The 21,349-nt window shown below is 41.3% G+C and overlaps 1 protein-coding gene across 10 annotated transcripts in view; it reads right to left on the bottom strand.

Annotated features, from left to right (window-relative positions):
• Nucleotides 1-13,719: 13,719 nt before the first annotated feature.
• The window catches only part of LOC5569466 (casein kinase I), a 108,623-nt gene continuing 100,993 nt past the window's right edge, over nt 13,720-21,349 (bottom strand). For all 10 annotated transcript variants that reach the window (XM_021838948.1, XM_021838950.1, XM_021838951.1 and 7 more), the window contains exon 3: nt 13,720-16,501. In XM_021838948.1, the coding sequence (XP_021694640.1) occupies nt 16,354-16,501 (148 nt within the window). In that variant the 3' untranslated portion in view covers nt 13,720-16,353. The remainder of the gene's footprint in view (nt 16,502-21,349) is intronic.

Genomic DNA, 21,349 nt, shown 5'->3' with positions numbered 1-21,349 from the left:
GGTAAGAACTACTATTTTAGGGGGTTAACTTAAGCGCTCGCACCGGCAATTTTCAGCAGACTAGAAATGCGCTTGATTTTACCATGTCTGTAGTCGAAATCAGATTGTTGTAAATTATTTCTGTCAAATGTACCAGTTATATGGTGGGATGTACCGTAAACATAGTAAATTGGTCTAAAATTCCATGGTAGTTTCAAGAATGGGCGTAGTCAGCTACAATAGTAATTATTACCACAGAATTTTTTCCCGTGTAGGGATCAAGGAAACGGACAGTCAAGGCTGTTTAAGTTTGTACCTAAGAAATATAAACGAGCTTGAATACATAGGTAGATAGTTAGGGATTTGTATAGTTATTATTATCCCCTTTTTAATTTTTGACCAAGACATGACAGGTATACTCCTGTCGAAAAAACGAAAATTTTCCTGGGTAGATTGATTGTGTAGGTACTTATCTGGTGTTAGTATTTAAGGTAGAAGATGCGACGATTTCTTCAGTGGATACGAGTAACTGACACTGAAGAAGACTGCAAGTGGTAGTCGAAATACGCGTATCTGTCAAAGATAAGCATTTAGGAGCGGAATTAAAAGGTACACGGTACTCCATCTACTTTTAAGTTTCTCTATGTACAGAAAAAGTTTGTTAGGTTTGCACTCCGGAACCTTGGGTGGAGAGACGTTTTGCCAGATTATAAATCATTATGCACGCTTGTTGGAATTGATTCACTCGAAATTAGAAGAAAAACGGCTGACGCTTTGTTCCTAAAGGATATAATTGATGGTAGATATAATTCTCAATACCTAGCAGGGCAGATTTCATTATATGAGGGTAGAACAGGTTTAAGATTAACAAGGCCGTTTCAAATTCCAAATAGAGTTCAAAACTATGCTAGGAATGAACCTATATATCGTATGATGTCGTTTTATAATGCAAACCGTGATTGTTTAAATGTTGAAATGTCCAAAGAACAAATTAAGTATGTAATAAGATTTAATTTTTAGTTGTATTGACGGAAGAACATTGTAATTAGTTTAAGATAATGGGCAAATGCCTACAGTCACAATAAATCAAATCAAATTTGATGTCACGAGCTATGAAGATTTTTCTTGACGATCTGTCCCAAAGGCGGTAGCCATTAGGAGCATATCCGACCATCACCGCCACTCGACTCTTGTTGTCCAGCTTCTTTCTAAGTTGGCCTGGCACCCATGCGAAAGCCTTGCATCCAAAAATTCGCAATTTCGAGAGATCCGTTTTAACACCGGTCCAATACTTCGCAGGTGTACGGTTGTCAGAGAGAGAGGCAGTAGGGCAACGATTCAAAATATACGTACCAGCAAGCACAGCCTCGCACCACATGTACTTCGGCATATTCGAATCAATCAGCATCGTCCTTACCTTCTCAACTAGCGTACGGTTGAATCTCTCAGCAACACCGTTTTGTTGCGGGGAATATGCAACGGTAGGCTGGATTTGTATCCCCTTCCGCTTGTAGAACGCCTTTTGTTCCTTCGAACCGTACTCTCGTCCTTGGTCAACGGTAAGCTTGCTGATTCGTTTTTCAAACTGGGCAGTCACCATCGCTTCAAACTCTTGAAAAAGACCAAATACTTCAGACTTCTTCTTCATTGTGTACACGCAAGCGAAATGGCTCCAATCATCAATGAATGAGACAAAGTACTTCGACCCGTCCCAAGCCGGAGGATCGATCGGTCCACACACATCCGAGTGTATCCGCTCCAGCAGACGACTAGCTCTTTCTCGATGTCCGTCGAAAGGTTCCCTGCATTGCTTTCCAAGCACACAGGTGTCACAGAATCCAACAGCATTCACTTTAGGACCGAACCCTTCTGCCATGTTAAACCGGGCCAGCGCGTTCATCGTAGATTGGCTGGCGTGACCCAAACGACGATGCCAAAGGTTCCCAGTATCCGAAGCACACACATTTGCTGTGGCTCCCGTCACGTTCAAATCTAAATCAAGTTCGTACAAATTACCTCTTAGATGTGCTACTCCAATTATTGCGTTCTTTTTCTTCATCACAGCTTGATGCTTTCCACCACGGGTTGTGAACATCACGTCGATGCCACCCTGGGACATCTTCTTCACGGACAACAGGTTACCTCTCAGCTCAGGTACGAAGATCACATTCTTCAGTTCAAACCGCACGCCTTCTTTGGAAAATCCGAGGACTTCACCTTCATATTTGCCAACAATCGATACGCATCTTTGGCCACATCGCTCACGAACGGTTCCTTGAGCTTCCTCACCGACTGCATGCACTCCAAGCTGTTCACTAGATGATCGCTACATCCAGAATCAACCACGAAAGTCGACTTCTTGTGGTCCATCTCCGCTGGTGTCTTGTTCAACGACGTCTTGTTGAACGAAACAGCCTTACTTCCAACGGCCGCATTCACCTTACCTTCTGGCTTCTTGACACGACAATCTCGTCGTGTCCAGGCTTTCCGCACCGATGGCACTTACCAGCAAACGGCTTCTTCGGCTTCTCGGGCTTCTTATTTCTTCCACCGACAAACGCTGCACTCCTATCTTTGCAAGAATCTTCCAACCGATCAGACCGCTTGGATTCCTCCGCTAACAGTCGTTGTTTCACGGTTTCCAACGTCAGGTCCTTCTCGTTTATATTCACAAAAGCCGTAACCAGGGAGTCGTAGCTGTCGGGAAGGGTAAAAAAAAGCCGGCTGACTTGAGCTGCCGTACGATATCGTCGAACTGCTGCAAATGATGCCTCATCAATGCGCCCTCTTTCATCCGGAGTCTCGCCAGCTGCTTCCGTAGCAGGGTCTGGCTGGCCACCGACTTCTTGGCGTAGTTGTCCTCGAGAGCCTTCCACATATCACGCGCCGTCTCCTTTTCCCGTACGTTGCCAAGGCACTCATCCGAAGGAAATCAAACGATCAATGACTTCGCTTTTCGATCGGTCTGCAGGAACTTCGCTCTTCCAGGGTCCTCTTCAGCAGGAACGTCCTTCTTCAGCACCTCCGAAACTTCCACTGCTTCCAAGTAGAGTTGAACTCGGAAACGCCAGTTCTTGAAGTTCGATCCAAGAGCATCCAACAGGGGAATTCCGAAGCCTTCCATCGTTGACAAGCCCATAACCTGATGGAATCTGAGGCGGACAGGGCTGGGAGAAATGACCAGGACACGGGTTCTAACAATAACGAACAAGGTTTATTAACAGGAAACGGTTTGTACACTTCGGTGTCTTGATGTGGGATGGGGTTGAAAAGATTGCGTGGGCGCTCACGTCTGTAAACCAACGGCTACTACGTTTACAGTTTTGTAGTCCTAATCTTCTAGATACCATGAACTGACGCGTTGATGACGGTTATACTCATAGCGATCAATCGATTCGCTACAGTATAATACCAGGCGGGCGGAGGTCAGTGCGACGTAACTCGACCCAAGCCCGAGGTTGAAAAACAGCGCGCTTCGACGGCGAAGTATTCATTGAAGCCCTGAAGCGCGAAAGGAACACTCTGGACCTAAACGGTGTAGAACTAGTTGCAGTGATATCAGGTGCGTGTGATGCTTCCATGCACTCTATTTCCATAGTTGAGGAATGGATGAAGTCTAGGAAATTAGGACTGGCCCGTCACAAGACTGAGGTGGTGGTGGTAAACAACCGCAAGTCCGAGCAACGAGCGCTTATCTCGGTAGATGATTGCACCAAAGAGTCCAAGCGATCCCTTAGGCATCTTAGGGTAATGATCGATGACAAGCTCAGCTTCGCTAGCCACGTTGAATATGCCTGTAAAAGGGCATCTACGGCTATAGCGGCGCTAACGTGGATGATGTCTAACAGCTCTGCTGTAATAGACCATTTCCGTCAGATCTAACCCCCAGTTTCTGTATTTTTCTTCGAAAGACAATTATTTTTAATGAATATCAACGCTTTCAGATTTTGTTTATATGCACTCCTGATTTTCTTACAAATTTTTGAAAACATGGATACTCACCACATTTTGAAAAATAATTCGAGATGCGGCACAGTTTGTTCAACCCTATGGGTATCAGCGTGGTGATTTTGCAACAGTTTTTCGATTCCACCCCAGCATTGGGATGCATGTTTACATTTGGAAACGTCAAATCAGGTGCGCGCTCAAATTGACCGCGGTCAAAGCGCCCCAAAAAGGAGCGCTAACGAAACTATCCTGAAATTACTCAAACAAACGTTTTTGAACCAGGTTGGAACTTGCGCAACCCGTTCTGAATCACAGTTTTAACCCCAACCCGGTTCAGGTCTTCCTTTAGGAAAATTATATTTTCCTCCACAGATTCAAAATTCAAAACCCCCCTCTAACAACAAATCTCTCATCCACTCAACAGTTACGGTACCGCTAGTTCTATTAGAGGCTATTTTTTCCCATTCATGCCGACAAATGCCTAAATCTATCTGTTGGCTGTTGATCCGGAAGATTTCCGCCTTGAGGCAGCAACAGCCGCGCAAGGAAATTTTACGCGGCTGTTGCTGCCTCTAGGCGGGAATCTTCCGACTTATTCAATCATCGTCGGCACAAAACAGATAGATCAGGTAGGGTAACGGTCGTATTTTGGACCCCCTAAGGAAGTAATTTTAGTTTTTTGTCCCAAATTATTAATTACACAACTTAATCAGGTCAAAGCATATGCCAAAATGTAGAGAAAAACTTCCTCTATGAGATAAAAATGCCTATACGGTCATGCAGGATCCAAAAAAACGTCGAAAATAATTGAATTGTGAAGCACTGTTTCCTTTATTTTGGATACACCAATACATTTTGGACCCTCAAAGCAGTGTTGATAGACTCACACTCAAAATCCTAATCAATACGCTCTCCCGTGAGAGCAAACTCATTAGAGCAAATCGCAATTCGCAAATCTCACGCTTGAGATTTTGATGCAAAATCAACTCAATCAACTCAAACCGTAAAAAATGATTCAGTCGCAAAACCCGGCAAAAACTCGTGAAACCCGAATGTTGTTGTTTACGTTAGAAAGGATTACTATGATTTTACCAGACTAGCAAGAAATTTTTGCCGTGTGTGAGTAAACTGTGGAAAAACGAGACAATGAGTCAAAAAGGTGATTCAACTCATCCATGATTTTTTGACTGCTGAGTTGCATGATTGACAACTCACGCATGAAAAATCTCAAGCGTGAGTTGTGAGAAATTAAGTTTTTCACAACACTGCCTTTATATATTTTGGACCCCCGGCATTTTTTATCGTTTGGCGACAAAGTCCTCGACACTGTTTGTGCTTGCCCATAGTGGTTTTCACGCCCGATGGTATGGGTGCCCTAGTGTAGATGTAGTTGTGAACCTTAGAGGAAAACAATATGCACTCTGTCTCGAAAAACACCCAGTATCCGTGTATAAATTTTTCAAATTGGGTAATATTTCCATATGCATTTTGATGAGTCTGGAAAGCGTGTGCAAGTTTCTTTGAGGAAAACATAAACAAACTGTGTATGACGAGCGTATGCTAGTCTACGTGTGTTCAAATGTCACTAAGCTCTATAGTCTAATCCATACCTGCCCAACCTTTTTTGTACCGCGGGCCAAATCGCAAGAATAAGTTTGTGTCGCGGGCCACATTTTTAAACGCACAAATATTCCTATGCAATCTGACGAAAGTTAGTAAATGAAGTTCATAAAACCCGACGAAATTCAGTGAATGGAGTAAATTTCATTTGAAGAAATCGATAAAAAGATAATTGCTGCTGGACATTGTGAGAGTCCCTTTCAAAATAATATAATAATCTAGTCCAGAATATTTTGAAGAATCTACCCAAGAAATTTTGGATCCTGTGAGAATAATATCTAGGATTGTTTTTTAGAATCCTACTCCAAATTCTCTCAGAATCCGACCTAATATTATAAGCATAAGCAGAAGTGTGCTAAAATTCAGATCAAGCTTTTACGAAATTTTTGATCAAAATGTCCAAGATTTTACAACTTTCGTGCCTTGGTTTTCTTCAAAATCTTACTCAATAATCATTTTGAAATGCTATCTATAAATATTTGAAAATGCCTAGAGTTATTTCAAAATTAACCTGTTCATAATATTATTATAAATTCGTTTAGTTTTCTGGCAAAATGTTACATAACGTTATGTTGCAATTTTGCCCAGGATTTTACAAACCTATGTATTAAATTCGTTGAAAATTCTGGTTATGGAATCCTGGTAAACATTCTGTGAGAATCTTGTCAATGTTATCCGTGAAAGTCGTGTCCAGAATTTTTAAAAAATCCTGTTCAAGATTTTGAAAACAAAAATCCTGCCTTTCTTATAATCCCGTCAAGGATCAAATGTTCAAGGACAAATGAATGAATGTCGGAAGAAGCCATGGTTGGTTGAAACATTGTTTAACACTCATAATTTTCGATTTAGAATTTGAATAAATTTAGTATCTAAGAAGGTTTATAAACAAAACAATATAAATAATTACTATACCAAAATTTTAGGTTGAAACTAAATTAAAAATTAATAAGGTTTAGTATGTTCTCATTTCGGGTTGGTAGAATATTCAACGGGCCAACGGGAAGAATCTTCGAACCTTCCGCGGGCCGCACAAAATGAGGTCGCGGGCCGGATGCGGCCCGCGGGCCGTACGTTGGGCAGCCCTGGTCTAATCAATCGATTGACAGTGGAAAACCGAAGAAATCGTACGCTTTTAGTTCAGAAATGTGAAAAAAGTTTTTTTACATTTGAAAAATTTCTGACGGCTTCAATTTCTATGTGTAACGTGTTGTAACGGTTGCATTAATGAACCGATTAAATAAAATTAATTTCAGATAAAATAAACACTTTTTCTATGTACAAACGGTTGATGCAAGTGCGAAAAAGTCCTATCTTTCCAAATGGTATGCGGATTGAGGTGGTCTTTCGATTCAAACTGGAAAATTTGCAGGAAAATGGCCCAGGGGGCCCAAAATATATTGGTTACCCTATTTGTCGACTACAATCCTTACGTTACAGAACCGTGTAGTGTTCGCCAGGTGCGGTCATAACCGGCCGAAGCGGTGAAGGTGGTTTCCGCGGTGATTACGGAGACTTCAGGAACCGTGAAGGAAGAAGGGAGCGAAACCAGCGGAGCCCATTATGATGAATGAAAACATAAACAAAAATCATCTGGTCATGCCAGCTGATCTCAAATTCACCACAACGTGGTGGCAAAACCGTAGTGGAAAAAGGGGTCTGCATTTTTTCGAGGTGAAACAAATTGTGGGGGACCGAGGGGCGAACTAACGTGCCGCAAGTTTTTCATTGTTTTCTAATAGTTAAAGGCCCCAAAACATATCGGTTCCTTAGGAAAGTTTGTTCAGTAAATTGATACAAGGCATATGAGCCAATACATTTTTTGCACGGAAATGGTCTATTGTAAACAAACGTAAGCCCCTGGCAAGCGTGGCGCTGTCCATACTAAGGTATGGAGGACCGATCTAGTCAAAAGCGCTTAGAACGAGCAGAAACCTAAAGCGTTTGGAAAGCACGTACATTATAATGTGCTTAAGAGTAGCAAGTGCATACCGGACGGTATCCAAAGAGGCCGTGTGCATCATAGCCGGGATGACGCCCATCGGGCTCATCATCAGGAAGATGTTCAATGCTTCAACCTAGGGGAACGACACTCATCAGTTTCGTTTTAATTTTCGTGGGATATGCCCCCATTGCATTTCAGTTTCCAAGTTATCACCAAATTAATTCCATTTTATCGGATTTTTCACATTTTATGTATTTTCAAGGTTTTTACTGATTTTCTGACTTCTGCTGATAAGTTTTCACAGTAAAATGATAATAATCGACAAAATCCGAAATTATCCCAAATATCTCATAAAATGAGCAAATCCGTTTCGAAACCACCCAATACGGAGCGAAAATAGTCGACGTTGAATTTGACAGTTGTCTCCCTTATGTTTCTCTATCTCTCTCCTTTTCAGCGAAAACATATATCAAGCGTGTGCTATAAAAAGGGCGTAGTTCGCATGATCGATTTCTCTCCATCGATCCTCTCTTCTGTGAATAAAGGTGACAAGATGCGGGTTTTTCAGCATCTTTTCACCTCAGGACGCAAGATTGTATCGCTGCCTAGCGTCCCAGACTGAAAAAATGCTGACAAATCCGCATCTTGTCACCTTTATTCACAGAAGAGAGGATCGATGAAAAGAAATCGATCATGCGACTTACGCCCTTATTCAAGCACACGCTTGATATGTTACTACACTGAGAACAGTTTTGCGGTTGAAAATACTATATCAGGGAGTTAAATTAAATACACAACGCCACTTGATTTGTGCAGACTAAATTCGTATTTATTTCGAACATTTTGGTTATTCAATTTTACCATGGCATCATTTGGACAGTAAAAATTACTATATCATGGTTAAAAACTTGCAGCAAGCCAGAATCGAACCGAGGATCTGGTGATTGTCAAGCGCGAACGCTTACCGCACGGCTATCGATACGGTTGGAATGAGAGGCAACAAAATGCAAATAAAAAGCGTTCATCAAAGCTCAATCGTGGTTCGAATAGTAAATTTAAAAACTCGTTCATGGTTCTCATTACTTCAACGCTTGTTTCAGTGTAGACACCGGCTTTGTGCGGAAATAAATAATTATTTATACGCGCTTGCATTGCAAAATACATGACGTTGGTGTCCAGAACCAAAGGAACAACAATTTTAATCAAATATTTAATATCAGCGTTGTAGCCAACATGGCCAAAACGCTAAAACTGCAATGATTTTGATCGTAGTCAGATCGGGGCTTCAAACAGAATGGCTCGGAGTAAATGGTAACCATTCCTGTCATGGGTATGTAATATACAAGTGGAAAATGATGTATTTATCTCTTTCCTTCTGAAAAGGGTTTGTTCACATATTTGATAACGTTGGAATTGGCCATTTTGGACACCTACCTACCCTCAATGAAATGCTTTTTGTATGGATGGTTCTTGAGTTTTTCTATGAGCCGTAACATAATCAGGACACCCACCCACCCCCTCCAGCGTTATGAAATTTGTGAATGGACCCAAAGCTCAGTGAAGACTTTAAATGCGAGAAGCCGATGTGTATCTAGTAAAAATAGTAGTCTCTGATGTGAGTCAAGCAAAAAAAATCCTAATTTATATCAACCGCCTCTGCTACTGATCTTGCAAACACTCGGGATCAACATTACCTCACTATTGACAATTCGAGTGACAATTGAAGTTCGTCAGTCAAAACTTCGGCGTCGGCATTCTAATTTGGTGCTTCGCCGACGCATAAGGATTGCCTTTGTCGGCGTAGCACTTCGGTAGAATGCCGACGCCGAACTTCGGCGAACTTTTGTCGGTGATATTTCATTTCTCGTATGAACTTCGGTCTAAAATTAATCTGAATTCACAATACATTTATTTAAACAATTCGGAGTGTGTTTTAGGTTTGATTGATGCGATTTATTGCTAATATTCTTTTAAATCAAATTTAAAATGTAATAAAAAACTATGCTTTTGGTATTCTTCAACAGCAAACAATCGTCCGCCTCCAACAGTTCGCCACGTGTACGGAATGAAACGAAAACGAAGCAAAACAAAACAACAAACTCGACAAAATATGACATTTGTGTTTTAGGGATGTGCATCGATTTTGATCGATGCGATGAATTATCAGAGATTTTATCGGATTTTCTCGGATATGACAAAATTTGAACGATTTATTTTTCATTTTACCTATTTTGTACAAATTTCCATTCATTTTATGTCGCACGTGGATTAATGCAGATTATGCCCAAAAATGAAGATAAACTTGAAGTGTCGTTCCCCTCGGCTTCAACCAAGGAGTCCGCGACACGTGTAAAGAGGAAACGCTCAGAAGCTGGCAGCAGGAATGGGATAACTCCACTAAGGGTTCATAAGCGGAAGGTCATGGATTCAATTCCCAGCCCCTCCAAAAAAACCCGACCAGCCACCAGAAGACGCCGCACGGAGGACCGTGCCTAGGGGAACACATCCATCCTCCGTCAGTTGTGCTTATTCTGCGCGGCGTGTGAGGTGACACGAGTCGAATGAGGTGACAATTGTCGACTCGCTCCCATTTGATTAACATTAGTCGTCTCACGTCACTCGCGGTGAGAGCGACTCGTCTCGACTCACACGCCGCGCAGAATAAGCACATATGGCTTATGGAAATCGATTGGACCAACAGCAGAGCACTCTCCTACCTGCTCGGTGTGAGAGCAAAAGAGCAGAAGAGAGTGAATGCAGATGTAAATATAGATTAGCTTAAAATGGAACTGTATCGGTAAGGAAGATACAAATAAAACTGATTCCGGCACAGTGGCACAGTAGTGGCCACGAGCACGGAGCGCCTTAAAAAAAAAAAAAAAAAGTTTCAGACTTACCTATTTAAAAAACAAAAAAAAAAAAACTCCACTAAGGGTAGATGGACCCATCGGCTAATACCAAATGTGTCATATTGGTATGGTAGAAACCACGGGGAAGTGAACTTCCACTTGACGCAGTTTCTGTCAGGACATGGTTGCTATAGACAGTACCTGCATAGGTTCGGGCACTCAGAATCTCCTGCGTGCCCCAATTGTGCTGGTGTGGAGGAAACAGAGGATCATGCCGTGTTCGATTGCCCCCGTTTCATTGTTGTGAGAGGTTGCATCACAGACAAACAGACGTAACACTTAGAACAAATCTCGATCCAAATCATAGTCACGAGGACATGTACGCCCAATGCTAAAATCAGCGTGTTTGGCCGACGGGCCAACAGATGGCGGTAGTGTGTAAACGTCAAACACGAACAAAAACGAAGCGAGCGCTGCGGGTGGCGGATTGGCCACCTAACTTATTTTTGAATCGACCGTTTAAAAGGTGGTCGATGGACAATGATGAGAGTGTGACGTCTGTTTGTCTGTGGTTGCATACTCGCTACATGCGGAAGGGACACGTCCCCCGACAATATAATAGAGAAGATGTGTGCGGATGCCGAGTGCTGGAATGCAGTAACTACGGCTGTCACTCGCATTATGTTACAATTGCAGCGCCTATGGCGCGCCGACCAAGAGTTGGCTGCAGAGGATTAGCCCTGCCGAGGCTGGTCCCTTTGTGTAAGTCGGCTAGGAGAAGCAGTTTGCCTAGGCTACTTGGGCTGGCCTCACGTCAGAGCCCTATTGAACTTCTAGTGGACACTCATGTGCATTTCGTTGATCTACGACGATTCTTTCTCCGCTACTGCTGTTCGAGCTCTCCTGGTTGACCAGTTGGATGCCGAGGTCGGTCCAGCGATTCCGGTTGGAGGATGACTTACGGTTTGCAGGCGCCCCGACGATTTATTACCGATACTACGCTACGCCCACCCTACTCGGTCTTATCCCTCTGTTCACCGCATCCCAAGTGCTTTCATGCTGGCACATGTTCTGCACCATGTTGTCCGGATTTAGGACGCTTGCGGTTTCTGACATCATATCCCTGAATCGGGGGCAATGGAATATAACATACTCCGGGGTATCCTCTATATTTGGACAGGCCGGACAATATGGAGATTCTGCGTGTCCGAATCTGTCCAGATATTTCCGGAAACGTCCATAGCCTGACAAAAACTGGCTCAGAAAAAAGTTAACTTCTCCATGTTTTCTGGTCACCAAACCGACACGTTTGGAATGAACCTGTGGGTCCACCTTCCTTTCTTAGAGTTATTCAACTCCTGCTGCTATTTGGCCATTGTATCCAATCTGATGGTATTCCTTACATTCCTAGTGTTCCTTGCTGGTAGCATGCAATGTTCTCAGCCAGAGTGATGCAGACGGGGATCATTCCGGCAATAACGCACACTGCCTCCCTCCGACGATATAGTGCGGTAGGCACTCGCCACCCGTTTATCCATGAGCCGAAACGTACCTGCCAGCTTCTCTCGATTGCGATTAATTGTCAACGCTGCAGCCCAAGTCGAGAATTCGTATCGCCAGAAGACGCCTCGTACTGCTTCTTGGTCCTCCAATGTTGGGCATGATCCTAGCTACAGTGTTGGCTGCTTTCGCTGCCTTTTCCTCCGTGTCCTCCGACGTTGATCTCCAACTGCTGAATCGCCTTGCAGTTGCTGACCAGCGCCATCTCCGTTTTGTGATGAACCAACTGTAGCTTGACACCAGTCATCCACGATTCAATGGTGTCTCGCCAGTTATCGCAAGAACGACGTCATCTGCGAACCCAACGATGTCAACTCCATTCGGCAGCACTCCATCGTACATCATATTCCACAGTGTTGGGCCAAGTATGGATCCCTGTGGAACTCCCGCCGTGACTTCAATTGACATCCGTGCCTGGTTTGTGTCGTAAACCAGTACCCGGTTCTGAAAGTAGCTTTGCGGAACTTTACACAGATATTCGGGGATTCGCATTCTGTGTAGGGCTGCGGCGATAGCCTCCCAACTGGCACTGTCAAACGCGTGCTTAACGTCTATCGTTACCACTGCGCAGTATCGATTGCCTCTCCTCTTCTGCTTGGACGCTTTCTCAGCACACACGATGACTGCCCGAATAGCATCCACCGTCGAAATCTTTTTACGGAATCAGAATGGCCTTCTCCAGAGTATCCAAGAGTATCCAACAAGCATATTGGTCTGAAGCAGGATTTCCTGGCGGTTACGTGAAAATCCAGTCTAACAGAGCCTCAATGCGGTAACAAAAGGATACTTAGTAACCATGATCCATATCATCCTACCATCCTAGCAAAGAAAACCAATCTTTGACTTCGCCTTCCTTGTTAAAAATCGTATTGCGTTTGGTGTTTCCGCATTTGATATTTGCGTATCAAACGCACACAGCAATAAGCCGTGGATGACAGCCTGGAGAAACTCCTAGTGAAATTTTCGGATGAACTTCATGAGGAATGCCAGGTTGAATTCATTGAGGAATTCCAGGATGGCGTTTTTAATAGATTTTCTCGAACTATTCCTGGAGGAACCTTTGAGAAATTTCCTAGGAATAGCGTGAATCAGTTCTTGAAATCTATTGGGATCATTCTACGACTGGCGTGAGGTGGCAATTGTCGGTCTCGTATAGCAAGGTGACAATTCTCGACTCGAGTGAAGTGACTCTCCATTTGATTTACACGGCGAGTCACTTCACTCGAGTCGAGAATTGTCAGCTCGATATACGAGACCGACAATTGTCACTTCACGCCAGTCGTAGAATAAACCCATATATGAAAATGCCTCAGAAAATAACTTTAAAAATCGTAGGAGTTCTTTTAGCGTTTCATGGGATAAAAATCAATTAATGTCTTCAAAAGCTCTAGAAAAATGTCAAAGTAATTCCTGCGGAAATTACAGGAAGTATTTCAGCAAAAATCTCTAGAAAAATCACTTCAAGAATTGCAGAAGATTTTTCTCTAGGAATCTGAGAAGTAGAATGTTGCACAAAGATTCACAGCAAGCAGAATATTAAAAAGAGAGATCATTTTGGTTGACATCGAGAATTCTGAAACCTTCCATTAAAAATAGAGACTTTTTGGAGACGTACATTAAAATCTTTAGAACAAATCTTTAGAAGGAGACCTGAATCCATGGAAGATGCATGACATACATTTTGTTGAATTGAGAGGAAAGAATTATGTCTACCAGAAATTCTGCAATCGACTTTCTAGAAGGATTTCTCAAACTTCCCACAAATGCCGTTCACCCTATTCGCCATCGCGGTTTTCAACGCTCTAATATCCATTATTTTTCTTTAGGTTTTCTTTATTTAATAACTGTTTACTTCTTGCATCATCCTATCATTTTTACCTTCATTCAATGAAAAAAATAATAATCATTACTTCCTAATAATAAATCCTTCCTACTGTATCTGATTTACGCTTGTTTTATTCGCCTTCTTCCTTTTTTTTTCTTTTACTGCTGTTGTTGTTGTTGTTTGTTCTTCTTGTGGCCGGCCCGGCTCCTAGCTGAACCGCGCACACTTTATATGTTCTTGTTATCATGTATTTCTCATATTTATATCTGTTTTCTGGTTTTTCCTTCTTGTTTGTAATTGTGTGTAGCCTCTCTCGAGGGAAGTCGAGGAGAACGAGGGATGGGAGGGTGGTTCAAACCATTTTGAGGCGTGGGGGAACAGGGGAGGGGCGTGCTCCGGGGATCCAATTGACCGCAGCCAGGAAGGGTCAATCGAACTTCCGGAGAACCGGTGAGAGGGGGATAAAGAGCCCTTTAGGAGGATTTACGGATCCGTTTCTCTGCAGATCGCATTCTGGAAACTGTTTTCCGTCCGTGTGTTTTGGGATTTTTATCTTATTTGTCTTACTTAAACAATTATAGTCGTTAGATATTTGTTGGGCTTTTTGTTTTTGAATATAGTTTAAAAAACTGATTTTGTTTGTTTTGTTTTCTTTTTTGTTGTTTTGTCTAGAACTTTAGTTTTTCCTCAAGAGAAGAGTTGTCTTCTTACTCTTGTCAACGTCTGTTCGCTTTTTGCTCATGGTTTTCATTTTGTTTTTAATTATTTATATTTACACATAATTTGTTACTTTCTTCTTTTCTGTTTTTTTTTTCTTTTAATTTGATAGTATATTCGATTAATTTATAATTAATTTCTGTGTTTTCCACAATTTTGTTCTCCAAACGAAATTTCTATGCATTGTTTGACGTTGCTGCTGCTGCTGCATAGAGTGACCTCTTTTGCTCCTTCGCGAGATCTCCGGTGAAAGAAAAAAATAGGAAAACATGTTAATCCTAAAACATATACCAAAAAGACACAACATTCGGACAGAAGGATCAATTATACTCCTACTAATTAGTTTTCACTCTATCGACAGTACAAGAACTAGTACTCTAACACAGGAGAACTTGGTTTCTGCATCGGCGGCGCTTTTGAACAGTTTTTATCCGAAAACAATAAAAACAATCAAAACAAGTTTGAGGTTATGCTCACACTCGTGAGTGTGAGTGAGGAGGGATGGGGGGAGGGTGGTTTGGACCAAATTGCAAAACTGACACAAATCCAAAAGCGATCGGATCGACGGGATTCGACGACGACTTCCAATAAGTGTTTGGAACAACGGAAACAGAGAAAAGCGTTTTCCAGGAGAGGGAAAATGTGCATTGTTGTTGCTGTTTGTTGTAGAGTAGTAGATTTTTTTTTAAATTCACAGACACAGAGTCACATTTACAACGCTGCTACTGGTCACGGAGCAGGCCCTTTCTAATTCTAGAGTTTTTCTTTTTTGCTCTGGTTTGCATTTACTTAACTTTGTTGTATTGGCTGTGTTTATTATTGTTCCTTTCTTTTTTTACTTAATTGATTAAATTCTTGGGTTTCTCCATTCATTTCGTTTTATGGTGAAGAAATACGCAAAATTCGATTGCAAATAATATTGAGTGTATTGAACTAAAAACTAGAGTCGGAAAACGAAAACATTAGACAAACACTGTTTTGTTATTTCCATTGTTTTATGCTATTTTGTAGTAGTAGTACTTGTAGAGTAATAGCGTTTCATCGTATTGAACGTTCTTGTTTTATCTGTAGTAGTAATACACAGCAATATTTCATCAATATGTACGAACGGGGAAATAAAACGAACGTCTGTATGTGTATGTGAAATGATCATGATTGTAGTTGTGGCTTACGATTATATTGAGAGAACGGGGAGGAACGAGAGACCATGAGAGACGAAAAATGGTGATTCTGTATGTACGTACGTATGTATGAGTCTGTGTGAATGAATGTACTTGAAGTGAAACGGATGCGCAGGGCTGACGATCGGATAATGCGCACGAAAAAAGCCGAGACGGGAAGTGCAGTTCTGTTGTTTGATGTTCGGCTCTGCTCGTGCCATTGTCCGGCCGTGAAAAAACGCGCCGTCCTCCATTTCCACCGCATCTTCAACCGATATTGTTGTAATTCATAATCACTAATAATTATATTTAATTTTACATACTTTGTTTGTTTGTAATTAATGTTAAGAGTTTGCTAATGTTTTGTTTCCTTTTTGTTTTATTTTATTTTCAGCAAGATTTGTTTTGCCACATTCCACTCGTTTCGTTTACAAGTGTTACTCAACTATATCAGCTTCTTCACAGTTATAACCTTTCTCTGTTGCCCACAAAGCAAAAAAGTATCCGATTCTGTATCCGCGTCCTGCACCTCTGGTTCCGCTTCTGTTTTCTCTCTGTTCATCTTCTTCCGCTTCTCTTTCTGCTGCCTGTTCATTTTCCTTCTTCCTCGCTTTGTAACAGCTCTTCGCATTCGCGCCTTTTTGTTCCTTCTTGTTATCTTCTTTTTTCTTCTGCCATTCCCGTTTTGTTTTAAGTTTACTCAGTTTTAGTAATTGTAATATATTTTATACATAAAAAATAATTTCAAAACTTCTATTTCTCAGTTTCCGTTGGTGGTTGCTTATCTTTATCACGCCGTTCTTCCGCGCGATTCACTGCGCCGGGCATCAGCGATCGCTGTTTCAGCATCGTCCAGTCAAAGGAGTAGTCGTACTGATGATTTAGCGTACGGAATAGGATTCTGAAATACAGTAAAAGAGAAAAAAAAAACATTTATTAGTGTTTGAATACCGTGTATTTTTATATTTATTACTGGTGGCAATCGCAAGCTTCGTTAAGTCAAGTAGGCTGTTGAAAAAACGCCATAAAATCTTCTATAAAAACTGAGAGATTGCATAAGGTTCGCGTTGTGAGAATACCAAAAAAAAAGACATACGTGTTCAGTCAAGGATGGGTTACCAACTGGTGAGCTCGTTTCATGCATATGATAACAAATTTTTATCCTGGCAACGTTGTGTTTATGTAATTTTCAAACAAACTTTGAATGCTTCGTCACTACTAGTCGACATACCATTATTTTTGTTTCATATAATTTTAATACACACATGCCATCTTTTTTCGTTATTACTAAAAGTAACCTTTGAATTCTTCGATATTATGAATGTCGACGTACTATCATTAATATTTTACCAATATCTTTTCACCGCGAGACAAATATGCAAAACTAGTTTTAAGTAAAAGTCGTATTTTTCGTTCTTATCCAATACCGACTAAAGGTGACTCCCAGATATTTTTTTCTCTCTCACTAATCAGCACCAATCAACACCCCGTGGTGATTGTGGAGATGCAGAGACATTCTCGGTCTCTAGAAGCAACAAAAATTACACACTAACATTCAATCCCCATCCCAACTGATTGTAAGAACTTGGCCGGTGCCGTTATTGATTAATAATATGAGAGCTGCTAAAATGCACTTTGAGAGTAAATCGAAAGTCCCTAGAAGTGCAATTCTTAACAGTTCCGATCAATCACGTACAATCAGTCTAGAAGCCTCTAGTCTAGGCCAGGCTCTAGGCTATGCTTGCTGGAATAAAAACCGAGATCCGGTATTTAAAATTACCGCGATATCAGGTACTGTATTCTCAGCAATCTGTTTTGCTGAATTCAGTGAGTCAATTTAAATGTGTAAAAACTAATAACGCTCGGAGTGATACTACTGAAGGAGTAACAAAAGTCAACACGTCGTTTCGGATACTTTGTAAACAATTTTCAGTGCACAACATAGTATGTTTACATACGCCTTAACTTTCCTTCAATGAAATGAAAAAAATAATAATCTATTTTTACATCGGTAATTACTTTACACCGTGTTTAAACATAGTTCGGCCGAGCAGGCAATCCCAATATCTTCGCGCGATTCTCAATCCCACGAATTACCTCACGGCGACGACACTCCCTTTCGACTTATGGTGGGCAAGTGAACGGTGATTCCGCTGTTGCTGCTGCACCTCGCAATGTTGGCCTCCATGTTTTCCATTCATTTCATAATCACCCATCCCGCTGCTCTCTGCTTCACTCATCTGAGCGCGTCAAGAATCAACAACAAACTGCACTTGACTGGTGCACCGACCGACCAGCAGCGGTAAATAAGAGACACCCTTCAACCAGTAAGAACATCCATTGAATTTGCCACTACCTTCAACGGCCCACAAAGCAGAAGATCCAGGAATTGTACGGAGGAACGAGGAACTTGAGTCGGTCTCGAGTGGCAGTTATAATAGGGTCGGTGTACCAATAGGCGTACAGCTAAGAACAAAATCAACATCACTTGGGCTATTATATGCATACTTGTACCTAGCACTATTTATAATTTCTTTTCCTATAATAGTACCATTAGTTTCAGGGCATACCTAGACAAAAGACAAATTATAATCGTATTTTTACACAACTTTTATATTTTTTGTGTATAACAATTTTTGGAGTCCAGTATCAGCTACTGAGCTCATTATAACAAAACGGTCGCAACGGGCTAGGCATTGGATATATATAGAAAGCGTTGTGTTGGGATGGGCATCTAATTCTTCCGAAAGAGGTGCACTTTGCGAAAGAGGACCACGTGATTATTGAGCTGAAATCGAATTCAGGTTAACTTCTGCGTTCATGAGTCCTCTCATGGCGTAGTGGTTAACGCGCCCCAACTAGAGATCGGGGAGTCGTGAGTTCGATTCTCACTGAGAAGACGTGTAACTTTTTCGCAAATCTTCACATCAATTTGTCCATCTAATCCAATTGCAAATTATATGTAATGTTTAGCTTTTCGGTAGTTATTCAGGTTCCCAGATATCGTATTCGTTGTAGAATTCTCTGTAGCAAACTCCAACGGGCCAAGTAGAGCGACGCATAGCAATATTCCTGAATTCTGCTTCAATTCCAATTTTGAACGAAACATACGGCATTGTGGAAACGTCCTTCCAGTCAGCGACAAGTTTCTTCACTGTAACAGTTTTCGATCCGATTGCAGTTGACACCATCCTAAGCATTTGATTTTCGCTCACAGTATTTCTCAATCGAGTGAAGAAAAGCCAAAATTTGTCCCGAGGTAAGGATGAAATTGAGGAATTTTCATTAGAGCACTTCGAGCCATGCATCAATTTTCTATTTGACTTCGGGGAATATCGAGCCAAAGGAGGACTATCATTGATCGATGTTGTAGTAGCAGTGCGATCACTCTGGTCGGCAATAGTGCGTTGGATGACAGCAATTTCCTTTTTCAGCTCCAGTATATCGTTCGCAAGTACCTTATTCATCGACTGATTGTGTTCGGGGGCGAAATTCGATCGCTTTGAGAGCAATGATTTGTCGTTCCGTATTTGGCTCATCAGGCTGGTACAGCTTACGCACAACCACCAAATACAACGATTTCGTTTGAAGCTCAATACATCGGCATCTGTTAATTTGACGCACTCTGCATGATAGGCATCAGTGCAAAAGCCTTGGCATATTGTATACGTTTGCCCATCAGTAACAGCAGTGTTACACTTCGAGCAGATCGTTTCATTTGTTGTTTCCATTTCGTGCTTTACCGATGAATGTTGCGATGCAGCGTAAAACAATGGATGCGAGCAGAGGCACGATTCCACGATATATTTGCCGGCTTGGGGATACTACAGATAACAATTTCTGCAACTATCGACGAACTTAACGGATGAAGACGAATACTTTGCGTAATAACAGAAAGTTGAAAAAGGTTTCCGCTATTGTTTGCTAACAAGCTCCAAAAACCTTTAAAATAAATTAAAACTAAACTGAATTTTCGACCTGAAGTTCAAGGAAGTTTACCTCACCAACTTTGAAGTTATAAAACATGTTTCAGTAACTTCAGAATCAATAATTTCGACAGAGACGAATAGAAATATAGTAGTCGGGTTTAGAATGAGTACTTGGTAATGCAAATGGTACCCAAGTTTGACAGATCGCAGAACATTTTTTACCGCATTCTAGATTTTTCTTTATTACCTTATGTGCCATCCATTTTGTGTAACTGCAAAGAACATGGATGTCTTTATATCGTCTTTGATTTAGAGTAAGTTCCACCGGAAGAAAACAGCTTTTTCAGAAGCTCGAAAAAACTTTCCCGTTTTCTCTTCAAAAAACATCTGTTATAATTGTTGATCATAGTACTGACGATAAGTCAAGATCAATCCTACCATTTTCACTGCTCCAATTTTATCGGATCTTAAATTAACATAACCTAAGCAATAAATATTACGAGGTGAAAACAAAAAAAAATTGCCACCTGCGGGATTCGAACTCATGTCCAAACACATTTTCAAAGCACTCGTACCATAACCATATGATCACGCTAGCTGAACGAAAGGAGCGAGAAATTTGGTATATAAAAGTAACATGCGGCGGAAGCGAAGGACTCTCAAAACAACGAAACAAAGAGTAGAAAAGGAGGAAGCCAACTTCTCGTTGCTGGTGATTATATTGAATTCGCTGCTGCAGATCGCGAGAGAACACACTCTCGCAGTACTGGACGGATTTGATATTATCGCACGCCTCTTTCCTCCGAAAAATCGGCTTGAGCGATAGGCTTATGATTATCGTCGTGACCGATGATTTCACTCCCTGATTTAAAGAACGAAATGTTATCGATTAAATAATATGATGATACTACTACAGGTCAGACTCGATTATCCGGTGACTCGATTATCCGGAATTTGAGACTCGATTATCCGGAATTTGTTTTTTGATGTTCTTGTTTTTCAATTTTTATGCATAAATCTGAGAATTTTTTTTTTTTCCTTACTTTTATTTGTTAGGCATTCCGTGCACTTGGCCACTACTATGCCGAGGATCATATATACAGAATCTATTTATATCCTAGTTCTTATTGCTATTTCTCTCATACCGAGCAGGTAGATGAGAGTGCCGTTGGTCCAATTCATATCCATATCGAAGTCCATTGGTGTGCGGTGGTTCATTTTGCCATGTATATGTGTCGTGTGAGGCAACAGCCTACAAAGAGGGTCAGTGTGTCTCAGTCACCATCCGATACTGACGAAGGATGAATGTGTTCCCCTATACACAGTCCTTCGTGCGGCGTCTTCTGGTGGCTGGACGAGTTTTTTGTGTGGGGGGATTGGGAATCGAACCCATGACCTTCCGCTTACGAAGCGAAACCGTAACCTCGAGGCTACGAGACCCCCCTTGAGAAAATTTGGTATTGCAATATACAAAATATTTTTTTTTTTTTTGTAGTTTTGAACGTATTTGAGTTTGAAAAAGTGTTTTTTTTTTGTGTATGTTGATCAAAAAAAAAAAAAATTTTTTTTTTAAAGACCCCTACTATTTCTAGAAATAATTTCTGGCTACGACACCGCATCATATAAATAAAACAACGAAAAATGATAATATTTGAGTTCTTTTATCGAAGATTTCAATTTTTTTTTAGTGATTCGATTATCCGGAGGATTCGATTATCCGGAGTGAAAAAAAATCGATACTCTGGATAATCGAGTCCGACCTGTAATAACTTAACCAATGAAGGATGTATCTAGTATAGTACAGACGAACCCCCATAAGT

Source organism: Aedes aegypti, chromosome 1, assembly GCF_002204515.2.
Source record: "Aedes aegypti strain LVP_AGWG chromosome 1, AaegL5.0 Primary Assembly, whole genome shotgun sequence".
Taxonomy (NCBI): Eukaryota; Metazoa; Arthropoda; class Insecta; order Diptera; family Culicidae; genus Aedes; species Aedes aegypti.
Note: the sequence above shows the minus strand (reverse complement) of the source record. Positions and strands in the feature narration are given on the sequence as shown.